Source organism: Pavona decussata, unplaced genomic scaffold (assembly GCF_977016875.1).
Source record: "Pavona decussata unplaced genomic scaffold, jaPavDecu1.1 SCAFFOLD_117, whole genome shotgun sequence".
NCBI classification, from domain to species: domain Eukaryota; kingdom Metazoa; phylum Cnidaria; class Anthozoa; order Scleractinia; family Agariciidae; genus Pavona; species Pavona decussata.
This window is the reverse complement of record NW_028145531.1, coordinates 115,714-140,808: the sequence shown is the minus strand read 5'-3', so window position 1 is coordinate 140,808 and position 25,095 is coordinate 115,714. Positions and strand designations below refer to the sequence as shown.

Here is a 25,095-nt window from a genome sequence, read left to right as displayed (position 1 = left end):
ATAAAAAAACCCCGAACCTCAGGTTAGTACGCACTGTTTAGATACGTTCGGTTTGTTGCACACTTGTTAAGCTGAGGCTGTTAACCGATAACATTTCTTTTTTTTATTTTTGGCGCAATAACTTAATGGACAAAAACTAGTTTTGCTTTCACACCCTGAGCCATAAGGACGCGAATGTTTTCCAAATGTTTTCCTATCTAAATTTCCTCGCAATTTGCTCTTCTAATAATCGCTGAAACGTAAACAAATAAGAAATACAATTCAAGCACTTCTAACATTCCGCAGCTAGATTGAATTTGACACACGAGATCATTCTGAAAACAAGACCATGAAATTTTCTACTCGTTCTCACACGCAGACGCGCCATAGCTGCCGATAGTCGAAATATTTCCTTCTGTGTTTTAAGTTTTACGGTATGTTTTGCCTAATGCCTTAAATATCTATAATAAGCCGAACTTGGAAAGTCAGTTACCTAGGCAACTGGTTCGGTTGCCTCTGCATTGGCAACTGTAGGATTCAAACGTGAACATCCGTTATACTTTAGATTTTTCTTGCTTATTATGCTTATCACGCGTTCCCCCGGCGTTGCATATTTTAGTCGCCTTTACTTGTACTTAAAGTTTTTGGCGCCTCTACCACTCATTATAATTTTCTTGTTATCAACACTCTTCGTCAGATCGATTTGAACAAGACTTCTTATCCTTCTACGCTCGATTAATTTTTTTGGCTGTGTTCTGGAAAACATTTTCGAACAATTACCATCATCATCATTTCCTCAACTCTTCAACAATTCACCGTTCTTGGCCTTCGCCAGAATTTCAATTTCAAGAGTAGATGCGTTCGAATTCCAGCGCAAGGCCAATAAAGCTCAACGATTAGTTGCATCGCCGTCTCAGTGTCAATTACAGCAACGTTCCTTTAATTGTCAGTAGTGTCGCCTGCAGTGGCCCGAGTATAGCTTTGGGGCTTACATGACACCAAGAGGGAAGTCCTGAACTGCTGCAGGCTGGGATCTACAACGGAAAAGTGAAACCAGAGCTCTTTTGAACTCTGGTATTCTAAACGCGTATAATATTGGATTAACAAGTGAGTTTGCATAATATAAAAATAAAAAGGAATAAAATAAACGAAAACGCGTTGAAAAAGAAAGGGAAGCAAAAAGTGAAAGATGAAGCTTGATAAAATAAGACCAAAAAACAAATGGCAGGAACAACATTAATGATACCACAGTTATAATGAACAATGTCTTGGTCAGTTTTTGCTCTCTGCTTGCTGCACCATGATGCTGAGGGCGGGCTCCACAATTAATTTTAACAGCAATGGACACATAGGAAACAAAGATAAAAAATAGGCAAATAGAAATGAAAGAAGGGAAAGATACATTCCAATAGCTGAATAGGTTCAGTTTCAAAATACCTTCGAGTGCAATTGAATATAGTCCAGCTGTGACCCAAATGAGTGCAACACCTCTTCCAAATACCCACTTTTTGAGGAGGCGATGCTTGAATGGACGAAACGTGGCGTGCAACCGTTCCAAAGAAATAGCAGCGAGGTTTGTTATAGAGGTTAACATAAACGTGTAGTACAAGGCATATATTACATTACGCCCGAGTCCAAAATAAGACAAGTTGTGCTGCCAAAAGTTACAACCAACTCCGGTCTCAAAGAAACTCAACGCTCCCACATATCCTCCAACGAACATATCTGCAACTGCCAGGTTGATCACCAGGTACATGGAGCGCTTACGAAGACCACGGGTTTTAATAAAAACAATAATTGTAAGGATATTAAGTGTTACTATAGCAACAGACTCGGTCATGAATACTGTAAGCCAGGCAATGCACTCAGATGAAGAGATCTCCAGGAAACTTGTTTCATTTTGTGTTCCGTTTTGCTGATTCGAAGAATTAACCATCTGTAGAAGGAATCGAAGGAAAGAAATTGCATCAGAACTATAGAAGGATAAAGACCGATAAAGCACAAAGTTTTCGTTAAAATATATATTATATATCGTTGCCATACAAGTAGTAGTTTTTGGTCGTCGTCACACGGCCGTTTACTGCAAAAAGCCGCTGGCTCTCACTATAAATTACCGTACCACGATTCCCAACCTTATTATTACTATTGATTGCTTTTGAGACACAAATTTGAAGAACACATTCAGAAAAAGTTGTGTTATTTGGTTGACCTTTGTTAAGTATGTGTAAAATTCAGTTTTATATTGGTGCTATCTTGTTGTTGTTGTTGTTTTTTTTTTTTTTGTAAAAAAATTTCATCGTGCGAATATAACCGCGTGCAATGTACTTATTGCTCCCGGTTGCGATTTCGTACAAGCAAGTTGACCGTGTGAGAATTTGTTGTGACTTATTTCTGCGTTTCATAAATAGATCAATTTATTCAGAAGCAGTTTTAGTTTTGCACAGACTCAGCAGGAACGTTTGGAGATGGTAAACTGTAAACTAGTTATTCCTATGAAAGAAAGATTCAGGAGCTCGGTTTAGGTGAGATGACTGGTAACTAAACCTTCCATTGCTTTCATGTCAGTAATCTGTAACACTGAGTATTAAAGTGCGAACTGCACAACGGCTCACTGACGATTGTACAAAGACAAAAATATTAACGCTTTGATTTGTCGATCGTTTTAAAGGGGTGTATCAACCAAATATAGTCTTTGAAAGAAAAACAATATCTAAGCTGGGACCTTTTCCTGCAGAAAACGCGTATAGGGCAAAATGCGACAATACATTTCATCAGTATTTCATTCGGGTCACAGATATGAAGTATGCAATATAAACCAATGATAAATGCTAGCAAGGGCACACACTTCGTTGACTCAATTCTGTGCCCTCTTCTAAAGAGCAAACCGATCCGATGGGCCTTTTGGTTAAATTCTGTTGTTTCGTTTTCTCCTTGTAAAGGTGGATTTCCACTGTCGCGTAAATTTTACGTGCGTACCGACGCAAATTTAGCTGGCTTTAGGTACGTAAACAAAATAAGAAGCGACATATAAACGGCGTTTATAAACATAAAAAAGTTGAACAACGCTCGACTTTTTACGTTTATGCACGTTGCTCACACATCGCATCTTATTGTGATTACGCACGTAAAGCCAACTAAATTTATATCTGTAGGCACGCAAAAGTTTACAACACAGTGGAAATCTACCTCAAGAAGCGATTTATCAACGGCTTGCGTAAAGGTGGATTTCCACTGTTACGTAAATTTTACGTGTGTACAGACGTGAATTTAGCTGGCTTTACGTACGTAAACAAAATAAGAAGCGATGTATGAGCCGCGTGCGTAAACGTAAAAAGTTGAATGCTGTTCAACTTTTTACGTTTACGCACGCGGCTCATACATCCCTTTTTATTCTATTTACGTACGTAAAGCCAGCTAAATTCACGTCTGTACGCACGTAAAATTTACGCGACAATGGAAATCCACCTTAAGCGTAAAAAGTTGAGCGTTGTTCAACTTTTTACGTTTACGCACGCGGCTCACCAACATCGCTTCTTACTTTATTTAAACAAACGTCTTTACTCACGTGGAAATCCACCTTCAGAGATCAACCAATAGAATTAAGTCTAACGCTAGTTCAGTCTTTGGTAAACCTGACAACACATTGAGGAAACTTTTGTTTTACGTAAACTGAATCTTTCTCCGTTCTCGCAAAAACGAATCATTTGTCGTGGCAACTTTTTTCATGAGTAAGCAACATATGTTTCTGATTCTTTTTGTTTTCGCGCTAAATATTTCCCGGTTTACGCGAGAAGGAAACTTTGTTTTTGGATAAACAAACTTTTCGGCATTTTTTCGGGTAAGGCAACCCCAAACAAATTGAAAATTTTCGTAGTCGATTCACACCATGTCGTTTCTGAGCTAGAGACCTTACAATGGCTGACCGCCTTTGAATTTGAATTATTTAAAATTATCGCTGTTTTAAGGCTGGTTTCCATATGATCGCTGATCGCAGATCGCAATAAGCTCTGCGATCATCTGCGATCATATGAAAACATACTTTTGCGATCGTCTGCTAAACTTGCGATTGCGATCGCAGACGATCGCAGAAGAAAGAACCATTTTCTATTTCCTGCGATAGTCTGCGATCATCTGCGATCCGATCCCCTGCGATCAATTGCGGAGTTGCGATTGTGCGATCATACGGAAACCGAAGTTTTTGCGATCCGCGATCGAAACACATCCCATAATATTTCAAGTTCTCTCCCACGATTCAACGCTCGTGTGTTCGATTGTAGAAACGGTCCACGTACTCAAGTACTTTAAGGCTTGGTTATTTGTCCTTCAAAGACCCCCAGCAAAGATTTTGAGGAACCTCTATTCTCTGTCGAGAAAAGAATTTAAACTATAGAGGAAATTCATTCCTTAAACTGCCTGACTTTCTTGACCAAACGGAAGTCTTCCTAAGTGTCACGTGACATTCCTTGGTCGATGACGTCACATAACTTGTTTTTGAAAATGAGGAACATTTATACTCCAAAATTTTGAAAACGTTTGCCATTAAAATGTTTAGTATAACTGTGCCAACCTAATTCCGCCTTTTAAGATGGTACCCGTTATTTATGTTTTAAGATATTTGGACATTTATCATGTCACGTGACCCATTTTCCTTAATTGGCCGTTACTCTTAAGATGTGGACATCATTAAAAGGCGGGGTGATAAAGCCCTTAGAAGGGCTCATCAAGTAAGCAACAATCAAGATTGATATAATGTAGCTTTTTGTTCCCCATTTTTGAATAGATTTTAAGCGATATATATGTCGTTTTCAGGTCACGTGACTAGAATCTGATACAGCAAATTTTGGAAAATTAATAAGGACACCGATAGTAAACTGTTTGCCAAGTTTCACAGAGATCGGACAAATGCTTCCCCTCCAAATAAAAATGTGCATAACAATTAGGTTTGTCAAGCCTTAATACACTTGAGTAGCAACGCTCATTTCGTTGTCGTCATGGCTGAGATTGAACATGTTAGTAAGGAGGAATTTATGGAGGAAGTTGCACGTTATGAATGTGTTTACCATTGCAACAGCAAAGATTTTAAAGACAAGAACAAAAAGGCCAATTTTTGGACAAAAATCGGGCAGACGTTTAATTTATCGGCCTGGGAAGCGGAGGACAAATTTCGCAAGATGAGAACAGCGTACGGTCGTTATCGAATCCAAAACTGATGTTTTTTTTTCCACGGCTTTGGAGCTAACGACGACGTCGCTTCATGACAAACAGAAGAAGTAAATTTGCTTGCAGCAAAATCTCCGCTCTTCCACGTTCGCCATGTTGTTTGTTCTTCCACCCGGCGCACGGGTGTGACCAAAACGTATGGCTACGGTCGGCTCTGCGATCGTTGCGATTATATGAAAACAGCTTTTTTTGCGATCTGCGATCTGCGATCTAGGATCGCCTGCGATCGTCTGCGATCATATGGAAACCAGTTTTAGTAAAGTTGGACACATGGAACAAAGCTAACTAACAAAGCTAACCGTGAAAAGATAACCGTGCAAACCGTGCAAATTCCAGATATTAATATTTTTTCTTTTTTTTTTTGAAAGGAGAATTAACCAATAATATTTTGAGGCCTTAAATTGGGTTTTAATTTTATCTGTACTCAACTTATTTCATTCGTGTTAAACTGTGCGAAATAAAATCCTACTTTATGCTTAAATCTAGAGTTAAGGAAAATTTGACAAAAAAAATAACTTCGTAAAAGAATTACGTATCTTTCCCGTTTAATCGTCATAAAAATTTTTATACATTTTGATTTAACTACAATCCGTAAACAAAGACACCAGGACAGCTGATATAAATCCCATATAAACAACATCATGTTAGTATTATTTCGGAAATATCTTCTATATATTTCCATCCCGATAAAAAGAGAAGACAAACGCAGGCATGCCGGAGTTAATTTCACAGTAAGCCAGCATTGCTTGAAGGTTCTGTTACTAACGCGTGTGAATAGGTGAGCGTTACCGGGTAGTACATCGCCAAAGAAAAGGCATCACTTGAACTTTCGTAACTACTATCAAGATTGGTTTCGTTTAAAAAAAGCTTACCTTAGGGTTCTTTATCGACACAGAACGGCGCTTGCAAGATTCAGTTGAAAAGAAGCTGACAAAAATTTACGGCTAACTCTAGCTGCGAATGTGTGCTGCGAGTTATGAGTTGGCCATATAAATATGTCATTAACAATAAAGCACTTGTCGAATTATATTAAGTTTAACGAGCCAACTGTCAACTGATAACTTACGCGACAATTACTGAGATTAATCGTTTATGAAGTATAACGTTTGTCTCATACCAACTGTTTGTTTAATGGACTCTATTAAGCAGACTTGCCGGGCACGATGCGAAATTGCCTATGAAACATAGGTAGTCGTATTTCGATGTACTCTGCTAAATCTCGTGGTGGAATCAGATTAATCAGAATCTAAACAAGCTAAACCAGAGATTATAAAGTCCGGCTTCAGCAGCAAAAGTAGAGACAGATTCCAAACCGTTATTCATAAACAGGTGCACCTGTTTAATTTGTAACTACTGCTAATCATCGCCTTTCGTTAGAACTGTCGCCTTTCACTTTTAGTCAAACACCTACGTTAGTAAGGGTACTAATAGCAGTTTGTAATTGATATAAACGACGTATGTATGCCGAAAAACCCAGTAATGAATTAATATTCTATGTACATATATGCAACCTGATGGAAACGTTTTTATTTCATATAACCTTTCTCTTTATGAATTGACTATTAAAATGTTAATACTCAGTTAATTAAAAACTTTCTCAAAATAAAGTTTTACCCTCTTTTTGCATAATGTCAGGGTAGGTAGATCAACAGTGGTGGTTCTTTATCGACACAGAACGGCGCTTTCAAATTGATTCAGTTAAAAGAAGCTGAAAATACATTTAGAGCCAACATTAGCTGCGAATGTGTGCTGCGAGTTATGAGTTGGCCATATAAATATGTATAAACAATAAAGCAGTTGTCGGACTATATTTAGTTTTTCGAGCCAACTGTCAATAACTTACGCGACAATTTCTGGGATTGATCGTTTATGAAGTATAACTTTTGTCTCATATCAACTGTTTGTTTAATGGACTCTATTAAGCAGACTTGCTGGCACGATGCAAAGTTGCCTATGATACAACGGTAGTCGTATTTCGATGTACTCTACTAAATTTCGTGGCAGTCTGGACTCAGATCAATCAGAATCTTAACAAGCTGAGCCAGAGAATGTGAAGTCCGGCTTCAGCGGCAAAAGTAGAGACAAACTCCAAACCGTAATTCATGAACAGGTGCACCTGTTTAATTTGTTGCTGCTAATTATCGCCTTTCTCTAGAACGTTGGCTTACCGCTTTCCATCAACAAATAGCGTCAGTAAGGTTAATAACAGTTTGTAATTTATACAAAGGAAGTATGTATCCCGAAAAAACAAGTAGTGGGTTAACAATTTATTTAGACATATTTTGCTAGGCGATAAAAACTTTTTTATGTCGTATCTCCTATTGACTATTTCTAATAGTGATAATTTCTTTTATCATTTAATAGTGTTCGTTTGTAATCGCGAATATAAATTTACAAAAAAGAGAAAAAGAGAATCAACAGCAATCCGATCTGTTGCCTACGACTCCTACGAAAAGAAAGGGCAGCTTCGGCCGACCGTCTCTACTTGACTCCTGCTTCAGATGTTTCAAGGAAGCATTAACTTTATGGCCCGAGTTGACACCCTTCATTCCGTATCACCTTGCATTCTGTGAATTGACTGTTGCTAATAGTGATTACTACCAAACAGTTGAGCCTCCGACAAGATCATATGGTACTCTCTGGCACGTAAACAGCTGGTAACGATAAGTTTTCCCGTACGATACCTGTTAGTTTATCTATTTTTTTATTTTATTTAATAGCGTTCGTTTGTAATGTTGAAAAATAAAATAGAAACCGAAGGTATAGTTATCCTTTTGCCTACGTTGGTGAAGAGACACAATAGCTGTAGCCGCGCGTCTCTACGTGACTTCCGCTTCAGATGTTTCAATTAGGGAAGCACTTACATTCTGGTCCGAGTTGAAACCCTTTTTTGCCATTAGCTCAAGCCTTTAAGTGTGTGGGTTTTACCTTACCGATGTATTTTGGTCGCAACCTTTAATTTGTCTCAAAATTGCTTCCACTGTTTTGACATTAATAATGTTTTTACAGTAAGAGGTTTTAATTTTTTTGGCAATTTATTGGGAAGGTTCCCACTCTTAATTAGTTTTCACGTTTGAACGTTGGGTTATTGAACTTTTGTGTGACGAACTGAATGGTACTGAAAGTACAGAAAATTTACTTCAAGAAAGTTGATTAATATTATGCGTTTATCACTGAATTTTTACAAGCGGTTGTTGTTTTAGAAAGATGACATCAAGCAATCACCAATAACTTTGTGAATTTTACGAGAAACATCTACGTATATGGAAAATGACGATCACGGGGTACTTGTCATTTTTACATTTTCGGTCTACTGGGAATTCAAATTCTTGCTCTAATTACAGTGAGGCTCAAATAAAAATAGGTTTTTGTCTGTCCTTTTCAGTAAAAAATTCTTTGTAGCTCTATTAAAACACATGAAAAAGCAACGAGGATCTCGATATTTGTAATCATTCGTTTCAGGCGAGCTGCAATTTTCAAAAGTTCTATTTTCACTGAACCCTTACAGCCGCATTGTTTCTTTTCTTTTCTTTTTTATAGGCTGGGAACATTGTCCTGTTGTTCGCTTTTTGTCCCCTCGACCAAGCATGTAAGACGTTGCAAACGGGGCAGATCACCCCGATCAGAGAAAAAAAATAATATTTTCTTCGCCGCAGTTTTAATCTTTTGCCTCGGAGGCTAAAAAACGTTTCATTATGCATAAAGAATAGCACACCACAATGGTTTTTCCATTGTTTCTTTTAAATGGCAGGACGTGCATTGTGATGAACATTTTTCAGTGATGGCGTTTGCTGATCGACTAGCAAACTGTGCAAAACATACATTTATTAAGATGTGTGCCGGGAATGATATGAGGTCTCTCAGTAATATGTCAAAACAAGAACAGATGCCTCGCTTCCTTTAGCTTTCTTCAGTTTTCAAACCAATGTTCAAACACGTCTATGGTAATTTGTGGAAATTAGTGTTCACGGTATCATTATTATTTTCATTGTATTCCCTCACTCCACAAACTCTGGGAGGACTGGCACTAGTGGAGGATTGTGGGATAGTTTGGGTTACGCGTGGAAAGATATGCATTGCGCGACACTGAAGCCTTTTTTTTGGGGCAGTTCTGGGTATAGCGTAAGTGCTTTAGCTAAAACAACGTTTCTTTTTCATCTGACTGATACTATCATTTTTAAGGTTTCTTTTCCATCGCTCCAACAATGCCGCACTCGTACAAGATTCCCCATAAGTTCTGTAGTGGAGGAGATTTTACTGACTATTATGGTATCTGTTCACATGAAAGAGACTTGCTGCCTGATGCGATTTTGTGCACTGATTTGATCATCAGAGACTGCCACGAAAGAGAAGGCTACGTAGGAGCCGGTCAAGTACTAGCCAGTATAAGACAGAAGTTCTGGATCCTTAGAGGACATGCGGCTGTACGGCGTGTGATTGGAAAATGCCTGAAGTGTCGCTTGTGGAAAGCTAAGCCGTATGGGCAGATTATGGCTCCTTTACCCAGTGCAAGAGTCACGCCTTGTGTTCCCCCCTTTTCCTCCATTGGTGTGGACTACTTTAGTCCAATGTTGGTAAAGTCAAGACGCAGTCAAGTTAAGAGATACGGATTTGTATTACCTGTTTGACAATTCGGTCCGTGCACATTGAGATTGCTCACGACCTCACAACTGATTTATTTATCCAAGTTTTCACAAGATTTGTTAGTAGACGGGGTTCGCTGATCGAAGTTTTCAGCGACAGCGGAACTAATTTTAGGGGTGCAGAGACCGAAATCAAGACTGCTTTGGAGCATTGGAATCTTGATCGAATTAACAACTGTCTAAGGGGACGTGGGATAAGGTGGAACTTCAATCCTGCACATGCAAGCCACGCTGGTGGTGTCTGGGAACGAATGATACGCTCAATTCGAAAGATTCTCCGTTCGCTTTTGGGTTCTCAGATCGTGGATGATGAAACCTTACTAACCCGTATGGCAGAAGTTGAGAAGATATTAAATGACCGTCCTCTCACCCTACCCTAACAATTGATTCGAACGATCCTGAGCCTCTCACTCCAAGTAAACTACTCCTCTTGCGGCCAAACGTATGTTTTCCTCCTGGAGAATCAGACGCTGTCGACATCTATTGAAGTAAACGCTGGAAACAAGCCCAGTATCTGGCGGACATATTCTGGAAACGATGGATACTTGAGTACTTTCCGGCGCTTCAAGTCAAGCAGAAATGGCTCCGCCCGCGTCCAAATCTAGCAGTTGGAGATCTAGTTCTTGTGGCTGGCAAAAAATTCTCCACGTGGACACTGGCCAAAGGGAATTGTGCAGGAAGTATTTCATGAGCGTCATGGAACTGTTCGACAAGTCACTGTCAAAACGGCGACTTCGATCTTGCGGCGTGATATCCGCAAGTTATGCCTCTTAGAAGGTGTCTCAGCATTGTAAGCGTAAAGAAAGACTTGACTGAACTTTGGCAAGAACAGTCTAATTAACTTCTAAGTGACTTCGTACAGTTTAAAGTGGTTTCTGGTCTTTGTTAATTTTGTTTGGAAAGGGTTACCATATTGCGTGCGCCTTTCGGGGCCGGCATGTTACCGCGCTTAGTGTAAATTTCTTTAGTTATTTTTCTTTTTCTTTGTTGTATTATCTCGTTGTCACGTGCGTCATGGAATTTAGCTCTTTTTTGTATAAATTTAGTTTAGCGTCGATGTAAATTTCATTTTCTAGTGTTTGTACTTGGCGATTTACGTTTCTTTGTTGCTTCTGCATTTTGGTCGTCGTATCGTTGCGTTTCTGGATTTTACATGGAGAATCACCGATAAGGTTCGTTCGTATGTTTCCTTCGGCGTTTCATTTTACTTTGTTGTCGTTCCTTATTGTCGTGTCATTTTTCCTTTTAGAACTGTGTCAAGCTGGGACGGGCTGTTTTAATTCCCGTACAGAGGGTATCTTATGGAGACTCCAGTAATAAAATGGTCTTGTAGTGAGCGCTGGTTCATTTAGCAGCTACAGATCATTAACCAGCAATAATTCTAAAAAGGGCTAAATATAAAACAATGTATGACATTTTTTCCCCAAATTGAAGCTTAATTATTTCTGAAAAATGCTGCGATTACCCCTAAGTTTCTCTGGGATTCAAATAACCCTTGCCAAGATCTGCTTTTCCCTCGCAGTTATAAAACGCGCAAATTATCTCTGTTTTAGCAGGCACGAGATGCGCAAAACGTGTGCGCAATAGCAAACGGAGGCATCGTCCTTAATTTCGTCCTTATCCGGGAAAACACTGAACAAAATGCAGTTTTCGGCTTTACCAATCCCGCCGTAATGACATCTTACTCTGAACCTTCATCCTGTGAAATTCGCATTTCCCAAGCTCAAGTGAAACTGCAGCCGTCTGAGGCCCCGCCGTCCAATTTAACTGCAAAACGTGGCAAGAACATTTCCAGGACACCTAACAGTGTTTAGTCCCCGTTCGGGAGCAGGGCAGACTCGCGGTAGTAACGCATTTCTCTTAGGAATAGCAGGACGGGCGAAACACGGGAATTCGCTAAAAAATCAACTCGTTCGAAAGGACGCAAAGCTCGGAATCAGGCGATTGTCACACGCGCTTGTGGTTGTCGCCGCTTTGATTTATCACTATCCTTGAGACCAACAAGACAGTTCTCGTAGTGTAGGAGTGGGTAAGTGGCTGTTTTGGCGATAAAACTATTCTTCTGTGTATATTGGATGCTGTGTGCTTCAAGCGTCAGTTTTAATACAGGTTTGATGACACGTGATAATTTTACCCGCGAAAATTTGGCAGGCCAATTAGGCACTTTTTTTCGAACTTGAACTGTGAACGTCCGCTTGGAGCATTAACCTTTAAGCACCAGCATCAAGATGTCTATTCTGCTCACCGTTCTCTATACATTTCCTATAGTAGTGGTTGGGAGAATTCGTTGTTCACAACAAGACGGTTTATCTTTGTTGATCATTTCTTATATTCTCACGACCTGCGTATTTTATTAAGTAGTTGTATTGAACGGAGAAATAAGACGCTGATCATCATTGGGTCTTAAATTTGACGCATTTGATCTATTTTTCTACCTGTCACACCGCCAGTATAAAAGGCCACAGATAAAGAAATTGTAGCTGACTTGAGAGCGGTGTTTAATAGGCCCTTCTCCAAAATGGCGGCCGAAAATTCAATTAAGTTAAAATTAAAACGTATACCAGCACTAGAATGAGCATTTTTTTTACTTTAGTAACCCTGCAAAGTTTCAGCATATCAGGTGTAATATCAGCTGAGAAAATGTAAGTTGAAAAATAAAAAATTTACAGATGTTTGTATGACTGGGGGTATGACGTATACCACCAGTTATACAAACGTGTGTAAATATGTCCACTTTCATCTTACATTTCCTAAGCTGATATAACACCTAATGTGCTGAAACTTTGCAAGTTCACTAAAGTAAAGGTGCTTTTTCCAGTGCTGGTATCAGTTTTTCATTCAGTTCAATTTTTACTCATTCAAATCGGTTGCCGCCATTTTGAAGAAGGGTCTATTGAGTGTCGTAAAACCAAACCCAAAATAATTACTTTGGCCAATCACAAAGAACGTCAACAGCACAATAGACCAATCAGAGCTGGAAGCAAATACAGGCGCCAAGCGCGAGAAAACGCATGCGACCATGTCACGATTAGTTTTGGTTTGGCTTCCCATTGGTTAAGAAAGTGTCGCGAGTTTTCTAAATCAATTACGGAGCAAAACCAAGGCAAAAGTGAAATTACACTCTACAGGCAATTGAAAAATCCTTACTTCTCTGGTTGTATCAATCAGTCATTGTTTATTTCATAATATGAATGAATGAATGAATGAATTCTTATATCCGCACACATCACCAAGTCTTATGGCGGTTTACATTTCTATGGAGTGAGATCGGACGTCAGCATGTGATCTTATATGAAGGCGCCTCTGGCAGCCGCTATCGGTCCATGTTAGATCTCACCCACCCACCCACTTAACCCAAGCATGAGTGTGAAAGATAGAAGGCCAGACCACAACACCGGGAACTACGTCCCCCACTCTTGCGAACACTGTGTGGGTTCTTTAACCTCCCACAAAGTTATCGTGAACAAGGGTTGTGAGACGGGACCTACGATTTATCGTCCTTATCCGAGAAGACTAGAAAGTCTAACCATTTGCAGATGTCATTACAAAGGCAGCACTTTCTCCTCAGTTATTTAAAGACCCTGAGTGTTGGTCCGGTCGGGGTTTGAACCCGCGACCTCCCGCACGGGAGCCCGGTGCTCTACCAACTGGGCCAACCGGTCGGCAAATTAATATATCATATTGTGGCTTGCTTGCCCCGCAAATAACTACAGCTAGTCGTGGCGGAGCAAGACGAACACAAAGTTTTACATGGTATCACAGATTTATAGTATTTCACAGTTACTGTCTCATTCTAAAAGAAGAACCCGTGATCTATTCAATTTAGATACCAAACGCATAGTGACAGAGAAGCTGTACGTCGTCAAGGACGAGCGTGGACTTGCCCCGGAGGAGGAGAGCGATATTCAGTTTGAGTCGTTCACCATTCCTTCAGTTCAGCCTACGACAGAGGGATTCGGCTGCATCGATATCTCCTATAAAATAAGGGTAACTATAGGAATATTTAATTTATATCACCAATTCGGATGTATGGTTGATACGATTCTCCCAGTTAACGAAAAAATACCGCTCTCCTAGTCAAAAACCGACTGATGATCTATAAGCAAAGGCGATCACAATAGCGTCACTGTTTTTTTAAGTTCCTGATTGGTGTAAGAAATTGATGAATTCTTGAGTACATTTTAAAGACCTCAAAATAAACATTGTTATGAAAGAAAATGTCTTTTATACGTCAAATTTCTGCGTTTCCCGCAGTTCCTCGCATTAAGAAACAAAGATGCTGGTCTAAGTAAAGCAGATGTTAACAAACTCGTGAAATTCGCGAAAATTTGTTGCGACAAAATGTTATCGTTATAAAAGTACTAAATTACTGTCCCGCAAGTGGAAAGGCTTCGAAGGAACCCAGAAGAAAGCTATGTATTATGTATTAGTTAACCAGACTGATTTTCTCTTTTAGAATATTCATGTTTTGAATTTTCGTTTCAGTTTGTTGTGCGTGTGGCTAGAGCTTTCAACACAGATATCGACTTTCCAGTCATAATAACTACAGTACCGCCCTGTGCCCAGCCTTCTATGGACCCAGTTCTGAGTCAGCAGATCTACAGAGCTCTTGCTAATTATCTGGCGTTACGTGTTTCCGCTGAATTAGCCAATGATGATACTGCTGAAGAGGAGACAGAGCCGGGAATGGGCCGAGTTGTAAGCGATCGATCAGGTGCGCAAGGCAGTTCCGGTAAGTGGCCAACTGATGGTTTGCATGTATGTGACGTCATGGTGGCCATGTTGGTGTACTAGCTTCCATTCTTATGCATACTGCATGTATGAACAAATTTTCTTTTGTTTTGCACACCAACCTGGCGGAAATGCAATCCACCTATAGGCCATTTTACAGTTGTGTGTTTAGTGAACTGGTCTTGGATTGGAAGCGAGGCTGGGGGTGACCTTGTTTTGATACAAACCTCACTGCTTTTAATATGTAAATGCAACTAGTTAGCATAAGAACAGCGTGATCTACATATGAAAAGCAGTGAGGTTTGTATCAAAACAAGGTCACCCCCAGCCTCGCTTAGAATCCAAGACCAGGTCACTAAGCATAACTGTAAAATGGGCTATTAACCTATATTTATCAATTCTGTTGATAAACCTTGCATTCGTTTCTACTCGCCACTGACGCAGTACCACAGTTTCTTTAGAAACTAACACGGTTATATACCACAGTTTCTCTACAAACTAGCACGGTTATGTATTAGCTTAGTATGTGGTTCGGTACGTTCTACGTGCCGATCAATATTGGAGCAATAAAATGTTGCTTGCGCTGGTTTTAACGGCGGCAGAAATTTTCTGGTTTAAAAACCAAACAGTTAGAGGTCCAACAATAAAGTTCGCGCGTTGAATCGATGACTATCAAAGATTATTAAATTCTCAGCCTCGAATATTGCATTTCTAGCGTTGTGATTGGCTCACTAAATCCCGGTTGTCAGCTCACATACCGTAATTTGACCTTATATGGAAAACGATTGCCCCAGGTGTCGCTAAGCTAAAAACTTTTTTCGGCGGGAAGCGAAAGTTTCTTCAGAAAAATGGAGAAAAGAAAAAGGAAAGGAAAGAAATACCAGACAATGACAACAGCAAAAGCCACAAAGTTCGGCATGAAACTATTTAATGGTACGTATCTCCGAAGTTTCATTTAAAATCTGAAAAATTGCACGATTTTACGATTTAGATCACATAAGAACAACAACAACAACAACAATAACAACCGTTTACCTTCAAAAATTTCAGGATGGCTTGCAAATCCTGGCGGCAAGAGGTTAAAACCGATCGAAGAAATTTCTTAAGAAGAGCTTAATGCCTGCCTTTCTGTTTCTACGCATTTACGAGGACTCCGGTCCAGTTACAAAAGTTCATCCATAAAATCCGTACGAGCGGCGGCCATAATGTTCGTTTCCGTCGTTCGGCACCACTCAGCCAGCAAAACATTTGCACAAATGTGCACAGCTCTTACGTTTCTCGATAAGATCGAAGTTTAAAAACTTGCACTGAATGCTCGTCTCAGTGAGGTTGTACCTCGTACACTTGGACTCGGCTTGCCTTAAGTGTTTTAAAACGTCTGCGAGGAATTCAGTTCAGCACAAAAAAAAAAAACCGTCCTTGATCCCTTCCTTCGCTCGGCACCACACAGCAAAACATTTGCTCGAATGTGCACTACTATTACGCTTCTCGATCAGCTGGAACTTCAAAAGCACTTGAATGCTCGTCTCAGAAAGGTTTTTACTCGTACACTTGAACGTTTCTTGAATTTGAGATGTCCGGCTGTGTCTGATCAACTTCGCTTTCGATTTTTCATTCAACTCCGTTTGCAAGGAGCTGTGCGTGTCATGTGATCATGAATTTTTGCGTGCTTTGGTCGGAAGTTACCTCAACAGCCGGTAAAAAAGAAATTTTTACTTAAAATAAAATTCTTTAAACTTAAACATCAATATCCAAACGGGGAGAATTTAATAAAACAATTATTCTATTCGCGCTTTTGGATATGAGACTGGTTATAGCCAACTCGGCGCTTCGCGTCTCGTTGGCTATTTACCATCTCATATCCAACGCGCGCTCATGGAATAATTATTACGTAATCAGCAGTGAGAGAACCATTGAGAAATAGACTTCGTTTTGCATTCAACTGCCCGGAATTGGACAAAAAAGAACCGGTTTATTTTCCGGTAATTTCAAGAAAATTATTAAATGCTGATTTTGTCTTTATTCTTTTTTGGTTTAGGTTCACAAGCAACTCCTAACATACAAGTCGAGAATAGCGAGAGGTCTGGATCCGGATCAGGCAAACCATATCAGTATTCAAGAATAGTATAAAATGTTGCATTTTTTGTGGGCTCTCCGCGAAGCGGAATGTTGTTATCTGAAGTTTCTTGTTCGTTTCCTCCACTTGGTGTAAGGTTTATTTTTTATTTAAGGGACCAAAAAGAAATAGAAAAGAAAAAAGTATTTAACACTAGCTATATATGGTAAGCCTTTAACTCCCAGCCGTCCAACCTGTTGAGATGAATATTAATATAAAGTAGTTCTTTTTTTAGATCCTTGGGTGTTAAAGCTCTTTGAAAAACAGAACTTTTACAGCAAGTATTTACAATTATTTGTTTTGTTTCCTATCAACACACTTTGAGAAAGCTATGCTCCTCGCAAATATTCAAGGTTGTTAGCATTTTCTCGTAATGTCTTTGTCTGTTTGTTAAAAACTATTTTTAAATAGTTCTGTTTTTTTTAAAAAGTTCTGTTCTTTCTAATCGATTGTTTGAGTCACTTGAACTCGTGTTTGGTTTAATGTATTAGCAGAGTTGATAACTAAAGGTAAATTGGCCACCCTAAAGATATTCCAGTGACAAAGGCTGACGCTTGAAACGTCAGCACTTGAATCTCTTTACTGTGGCCAATTTACCTTTAGTTATCAGCTCTGTTGACAAGACAAGACAAGACAAGACAAGACAAGACAAGACAAGACAAGATGATTTATTTTACTCAGCTCAGTTTTACATGACATAGGTTGAACTTACATAGGCAACTAGAACAAAGTTCAACTAAGGAAAGCAAATAAACCAAGCAGTCGTTTCTATTTCCCACCGACGCAGCACCACGGTTTCTTTAGAAACTAACCCCCTCATCCATGAGTAAAATTCAGTTGAACACTCAGGTGATCACTGAACACATAGGTAAAGATTAACGGTAAAAGTTATCATAGACAACTAAAACTAAAAACGTACTACTTAATGTCAGTAGTTTTAAAAGGCCGCAAGTTACGTCTTAGGCGAATAAAAATTCACTTATTTAACGTAGTATGCCCACGTGAAGTGTGACGACTGATGGCGGAAATATTAATGAACAGGTTTATTTTTAAATTAAATATCTTGTCTTTTTTAAATACTACGATCTGCTTTTGTATTTTATGTACCTGATACCTCCAAAAGGGGGCTTATTAGAGGAGGAGGGAACTTAAAGGCGGCACTGCAAGCAGAGCTTGCCTTTTAAATTAAAGGTGACAGTGTAGAGATATTTAGGGGATCCATCTTTTCTGTTCGTTTGAGGAAGCTTATGAATTTAACATCTTGAGGCTTTGGAATTTTGTAGCGTACGCGTTCGACAACGAAAGATGTCCGCTTATTGATGACAGATCTAGATTACAAAGGGGAAAGGAAAATTAGCGAAATGACAGGACGGCAGTGTTGAATTTGTTTATAAAAATCTATCATGGAAATAAAGGCGAGGTGAAAATTAACTTCAATGATGTGAACAAAATTTTATTTTCATCAGTTTTAATTTGTAATCAGTTTAATAGAGAGAAAGGATATTTATTTAGACATCAGACTTCCAAACGGGGGTGGGGAGGGGAAAGGGAGGGCATATTAGAGAGCAAAGGGAATTAAAAAGGAAAGGGGCGACTACAGAGATCTTTTATATACGTCATTACAAATTATAGATTGTGGTAAGGATAGTGCATATCCCTTCATTGCAAGCAATGTCAGTTTTCAGTCCGTTTTCTTGGAGTCGGGTGTGTTATCTACACCGGGATTTTTATCGTCTTCTAAAGCCAGAAAACTCGATATGACAATGAAACCTACCCCAAGTTGTTGAATGAGCGGACAACTTTACCCACTGGAAAAAAATGTATTGGTTGGAGTACATTTAATCCGCTGCATAGCGAATTATCTACAGCAGGATAGTCTCTGAGATAAATAGGGAGGAGGGGGGGAGGGGGAGGGTAGAAAATGAAAACAATCCCGAAAATTCGAAAATAATCCAAAGTTATTATCTTGAAATTCGGTGTGGTTTGTTAGCCAAGGGTAAAAGGTACTCTTATTAGCTTGTAAATCGACAACGTAAACAATAGCAACAACAACAAACTTTATTTACATGTCAATAAACTCTTACGTTGCGTTCGATTGACCTTATTCCGGAATAAGTATAAGCTGAACAGCTGTTAAATTTTTCTTTTAAGATATTTGTGAGGCCAATTCTGCAAACTATCGCTGACACATAAGAATTTAAGAGCCGTCTCCGTACTCCAGTAACTCCCCAAACTTTTTATCAGTGAGGGATTTCTTGTCATCATTGTATGTATTCCTATTTCGGAATAGGGTCAATCGAACGCACTGTTACAGTTTTGCAAAAGCATAAAGCTAAACAAAGCATCAGCATTTGGATAAAGGAAACAAGCTAAAATTAAATATCATTTCTGAGTCACAATGGACTGAATAATGATCTAACTAGCTAGCTGAGAGTACCAGCATCAAGATTTATTTACATGACAATAAACTCTTACATTTTTGCAAAAGCACAAAGCTAAACAAAAACACAATATTATTATAGTAATTAACCGACTAGACCTAGCTAAGTAATTTAAAACTGAGTCACAATGGACGGAATTCGTATTGATCTAACAAGTGAGCTAAGGCAAGGGGAGATTGACTTCGTCGTCTTACTATATTATTTATTGAAATAATGAGGTATTCACGTTTTGTACTACTTAACTTATTGATATCTGGAAATTGATATCGTATGCTATAATACATTGCACCCTTCAGTAATGAGTAAAACTTACGACTATAGGAAAAAAAGTGAATTTCAGTTGATACTTGTTTTCATTGGATCTACATAAAGCAAAGAAGCTACTCTTTCTATAATTATTCAATTTGTTCACTTTCAGTTATAATAGACTGTTTCATAGATTCACTAATTTCATTTACTATTTATTCAACAACAAACTACGCCAGACAGATGAATATTCTTAATTCTGTTTTAACTGATTCGTCTGAATATTCTGGCTTCCTGGATATTTAAGAGTTTTCCGGCAACACGAGATACAGTTGTTTCCTTTTTCTGTAAAATGAAACTGCTATACATTGGTCAAGGAAGGTGCCCAAGTTTTCTCGACGTTCAAAGGACTGAGTCTAGTTCTTAAACCCAAAACAAGTCTATCAGGTTAAAACTAAACTTGAAATTGCTTAATCCAAACAATTAAGTCAGTGAGCTTTCAAAAAAAAAAAAAAAAAAAAAAAAACAAAAGAAAGAAAGATATTCGCACCTCCCCGACACCGATATGCCTGGATATCCCCTCTCGGATGGGGAAGGATACGTTTGCACTTTTGGTGAATAAAAAAAACCGAACCTCAGGTTAGTATGCACTGTTTAGAGACCTTACAATAGCTGACCGCCTTTGAATTATTTAACAATTATTCCATGAGCGCGCGTTGGATATGAGATGGTAAATAGCCAACGAGGCGCGAAGCGCCGAGTTGGCTATAACCAATCTCATATCCAACAAGCGCAGATGTTTTGCTGTGTGGTGCCGAGCGAAGGAAGGGATCAAGGACGGCTTTTTTATGCTGAACTGAATTCCTCGCAAACGTTTTAAAACACTTAAAGCAAGCCGAGTCCAAGTGTACGAGGTACAACCTCACTGAGACAAGCATTCAGTGCAAGTTTTTAAACTTCAAGCTTATCGAGAAGCGTAAGAACTATGCACATTCGTGCAAATGTTTTGCTGAGTGGTGCCGAGCGACGGAAACGAATATTATGGCCGCCACTCGTACGGATTTCATGGATGAACTTTTGTAACTAGAGTCCTCCTCCTTTTCTACATTTTTCCGAAGAAACTTTCGCTTTCCGCCGAAAAAAAATTTAGCATAGCGACACCTGGGGCATTCGTTTTCCATATGAGGTCAAACTACGGTATATGAGCTGATAACCGAGATTTAGTGAGCCAATCAGAACGCTAGAAATGCAATATCCGAGGCTGAGAATTTAACAAGATGCCTGCTATACTGGCATTACGCGAGATGCCGTGGCTGATTCATTTATTCCAACTGTGTGCTTCGTAGATTTATAAAACCATCCTTGCTAATGGAATAGTTTCAGTCACGAAGATTGCGTTACGTTGTTTCCCTTGTGTTACACTACTCAGGGTTTCAAGGGAAATTGCGGGAATTCCATTGCGATAACGTAAGCTTCTCAATGACCTCTTTTCTGTCTGTCTAAGACTGTCAAAGAAAGCACGATTCCTTTGCCAGGAACTCTCCAATTTCCACTGTTTTAGATGTCGAGTGCTTCTTAGAAGTTATTCTTTTGATTTACCGCTTCAAAATGGTGAAATTTCCGTTTGAAAACGGCACACTTGAGTCCAGAACATGTTAACAATATGGCGCCAAATTTAATCCGGATTTGATAAATAAATCAAATGGTGCTTTGACGTCACACAGGTAGGGGTGAGTGGGTCCCCTCCCTCGCGATATAAGCGAGAAAAAAGGATTTTGATTGGCCTTCTTTTGTTGAAGACAATCAGAACAATACATCCCTAGTAGCAGAGGGGTGAGTTTAATGAATAAATTAATGTACCGATTTGTAGCTACGACGAAGAAAAAAAAAAAAAAACAAGATGCCTGCTATACTGGCATTACGCGTGATGCCGTGGCTGATTCATTTATTCCAACTGTATGTTTCGCAGATTTATTAAACTATCCTTGCTAATGGAATAATTTGAGTCACGACGATCGCGTTACGTTGTTTCCCTTGTGTTACGCTACTCAGGCTTTCAAGGGAAATTGCGGGAATTTCATTGCGATAACGTAAGCCTCTCAATGACCTCTTTTCTGTCTGCAATCGTGGTCTAAGACTGTCAAAGAAAGGACGATTCCTTCGCCAGGAACTCTCCAATTTCCACCGTTTTAGATGTCGAGTGCTTCTTAGAAGTTCTTCTTTCGATTTACTGCTTCAAAATGGTGAAATTTCCGTTTGAAAACGCACACTTGAGTCCAGAAAATGTTAACAATATGGCGACACAAGTTTAATCCAGTGTTAATTAAATGATGCTTTGACGTCACACAGGTAGGGGAGAGTGGGTCCCCTCCCTCGCAATATAAGCGACAAGAATGGATTTTGATTGGCCTGCTTTTGTTGAAGACAATCAGGACAATACATCCCGAGTAGGAGAGGGGAGAGTTTAATGAATAAATTAATGTACACATTTGTGGATACGAGGAAGAAAAAAAAAATCGACCCGTTTTTAGACACGGTATGCCCCTTCAGGGCATCCCGCGGAAAAAGAAATCGACCTGTTTTTAGACACGGTATGCCCCCTCAGGGCATCCCGCGTAATAAATTAATGTACAGATTTGTAGTTACGAGGAAGAAAAAAAAAAGAAATCGACCCGTTTTTAGACACGGTATGCCCCCTCAGGGCATCCCGCGTAATAATTAAAATTATCGCTGTTTGAAGGCTGGTTTACACATGATCACGGATCGCAGATCGCAATAAGGTCTGCGATCGTCTGGGATCCTGCGATCGCGATCACAGACGATCGCAGAAGATAGAACCATGTTCTATCTCCTGCGATCGTCTGCGATCCCCTGCGATCAATTGCGATTGTGCAATCATATGGAAACCAAAGTTTTGCGATCCGCGATGGAAACACATCCCATAATATTTCGAGTTCTCTCCCACGATTCAACGCTCGTATCTTCGATTGTAGGCGGGAACGGTCTACGTAGCAACACTCACTTCGTTGTCGTCATGGCTGAGATTGAACATGTTAGTAACGAGGAATTTATGGAGGAAGTTGCACGTTATGAATATGTTTACCTTTGCAACAGCAAAGATTTTAAAGTTATGACAAGAACAAAAAGGCCAACTTTTGGGGAAAAAAATCGGGCAGAAGTGTAATTTATCGGCCTGAGAAGCCAAATTTCGCAACATAAGAACTGCATACGGTCGTCATCGAACCCAAAACTGATGTTTTATTTCCACGGTTTTGGAGCTGACGACGACGTCGCTTCATGACAAACAGAAGAAGTAAATTTGCTTGCAGCAAAATCTCCGCTCTTCCACGTTCGCCATGTTGTTTGCTCTTCAGCCTACGCACGCTTGTGACCAAAACGTATGGCTACGGTCGGCTCTGCGATCGTCTGCGATTGTTTGCGATCTGCGATCTGCGATCTGCGATCTACGATCGCCTGCGATCGTCTGCGATCATATGGAAACCAGTCTTAGTAAAGCTGAACACATTGAACAAAGCTAACTAACAAAGCTAACCGTGCAAAGATAACCGTGCGAACCGTGCAAATTTCAAATATCAATATTTTTTATTAAATGAGAATTAACAAATAATATTTTGAGGCCTTAAACTGAGTTTTAATTTTATCCGTACTCAACTTCCGTTATCCGTGTTAAACTGTGCGAAATAAAATCCTACCTTATGCCAAAATCTAGAGTTAAGGAAAATTTGACAAAAAAAAATTAAATAAAATAAATTCGTAAAAGAATTACTTATCCTTCCCGTCTAATCGTCATGAGGATTTTCATACATTCTGATTTAACTACAATCCGTAAATCAACACACCAGAACATGCAGCGGATATAAATCCCAATACACAACATCGCGTTAGTATTATTTCGAAAATGTCTTCTATATATTTGCATTCCGACAAAAAGTGTAGGCAAACGCAGGCATGCCAGAGGTAATTTCCAGTAAATCAGCATTGCTTGTAGGTTCTGGTACTAACACGTGTGAATAGGTGAGCGTTAACGGGTAGGACATCGCCAAAGAAAAGGCATCAGTTGAACTTTCGTAACAACTATCAAGATTGGTTTCGTTTAAAAAAAGCTTACCTTAGGGTAGGTAGAGCAACAGTGGTGGTTCTTTTTCGACTCAGAACGGCGCTTGCAAAATTCAGTTGAAAAGAAGCTGACAAAAATTTACGGCTAACTCTAGCTGCGAATGTGTGCTGCGAGTTATGAGTTGGCCATATAAATATGTATAAACAATAAAGCAGTTGTCGGACTATTTTTAGTTTTACGAGCCCTGAACTGTCATTAACTTACGCGACAATTTCTCGGATTAATCGTTTTTGAAGTATAACATTTGTTTCATACGTTCCTTTTTAATTTTTCTATGCAAAAATCATACAGGACTTGATACAAGCTGTTTGTTTAATGGACTTTATTAAGCAGACTTGCTGGCACGATACGATATTACCTATGACGCACTTACCACTAGTCGTATTTCGATGTACTCTACTAAATCTTGTGGTGGTTTGAAATCAGATTAATGAGAATCTAAACAAGCTAAGCCAGAGAATATGAAGTCCTGCTTCAGCAGCAAAAGTAGAGACAAACTCGAAATCATTATTCATAAACAGTTGCACCTGTTTAATTTGCAACTAATGCTAATCATTGCCTTTCGTTAGAGCTGTCGCCTTCCACTTTTAGTCAAACACGTACGTAAGTAAGGGTAATAACAGTTTGTAATTGATATAAAGGGCGTATGTATGTCGAAAAACCCAGTAGTGAATGAATATTCTATGTATATATACGCAAGCTGATAAAAACGTTTTTATTTCATATAACCTTTCTCTTTATGAATTGGCTATTAAAATGTTAATGCTTAGACAGTTAAAAACTTCCTCAAAATAAAGTTTTACCCTCTTTCGCGTAAACAATCGATTTTGATAATGTTTCCTGATCTGATCTCTTTCAATTCACCTCATGATCTTTTATCATGTAATAGTGATCGTTCTTAATCTTGATGATAAAACAAAACCTCAAGTTATCCTTTTGTCTAAGAAAAGACGGAATAGCTTTGACCAAGCGTCTCTACGTGACTTCCGCTTCAGATGTTTGGCCCGAGTTGACACCCTTTTCTTAATATTTGCCATAATTAAGCTAAGGTATTAATAGTCAAGTGTGTGGGTGACTGAGAGATGTCCATCACAACGGTAAGTTTGTCTCAAAATTACATTGTTTTGACATAATTTGTTATGAGATATAAGTTCTCATTAGCAGGCTTTCCTGTAGGTGGCCATTCGTCAGAAAGGTTCCCACTCTTAACTTTCACATCCAGTTACTTACAGTATATGTTATAAACTGACCACTTTGTGAATTGACTATTTCTTATTGTGATTACCACCAAACAATTAACCCTCCCACAAGACCACGTGGTACCCTCTTGCACGTGAACAAATCTTGTTCATAAGTTCCTCGTTTGATACCTTTTAGTTTATGAACTTTATTATTATTATTATTATTATTATTATTTAATCGTCTTGGTTTGTAATTTTAAACATAAATTTTAGGATAGGTACATCAACAGTGGTGGTTCTTTATCCACTCAGAACGGCGCTTGCAAACTGATTCAGTTGAAAAGAAGCTGAAAATACATTTAGGGCCAATAGCTCTTGCTGCGAATGTGTGCTGCGAGTT

At 39.1% G+C, this 25,095-nt stretch overlaps 2 protein-coding genes and 1 long non-coding RNA gene across 3 annotated transcripts in view; 2 read left to right on the top strand and 1 right to left on the bottom strand.

Moving 5' to 3' along the window:
• Nucleotides 1–23: 23 nt before the first annotated feature.
• LOC146469810 (trace amine-associated receptor 5-like) lies at nt 24–23,643 on the bottom strand. Its single transcript, XM_085122825.1, has 2 exons — nt 23,506–23,643; nt 24–1,915 (listed from the first exon to the last, which is right to left on the bottom strand). Exon 2 carries the CDS (start codon nt 1,913–1,915, stop codon nt 968–970), a length of 948 nt encoding a protein of 315 aa, XP_084978951.1. The 5' UTR covers nt 23,506–23,643; the 3' UTR covers nt 24–967.
• On the top strand, nt 9,405–18,115 carry LOC146469811 (uncharacterized). The gene is made up of 5 exons (XM_085122815.1): nt 9,405–9,773; nt 11,092–11,155; nt 13,669–13,829; nt 14,328–14,574; nt 16,612–18,115. The coding sequence occupies exons 1-5, from the start codon at nt 9,405–9,407 to the stop codon at nt 16,701–16,703; spliced, it is 933 nt and encodes a 310-aa protein (XP_084978941.1). The 3' UTR covers nt 16,704–18,115.
• Nucleotides 22,237–25,095, top strand: part of LOC146469801 (uncharacterized) — a 91,463-nt gene continuing 88,604 nt past the window's right edge. Inside the window, exon 1 of the long non-coding RNA XR_014867151.1 lies at nt 22,237–22,287. This is a non-coding gene — a long non-coding RNA (uncharacterized LOC146469801). The remainder of the gene's footprint in view (nt 22,288–25,095) is intronic.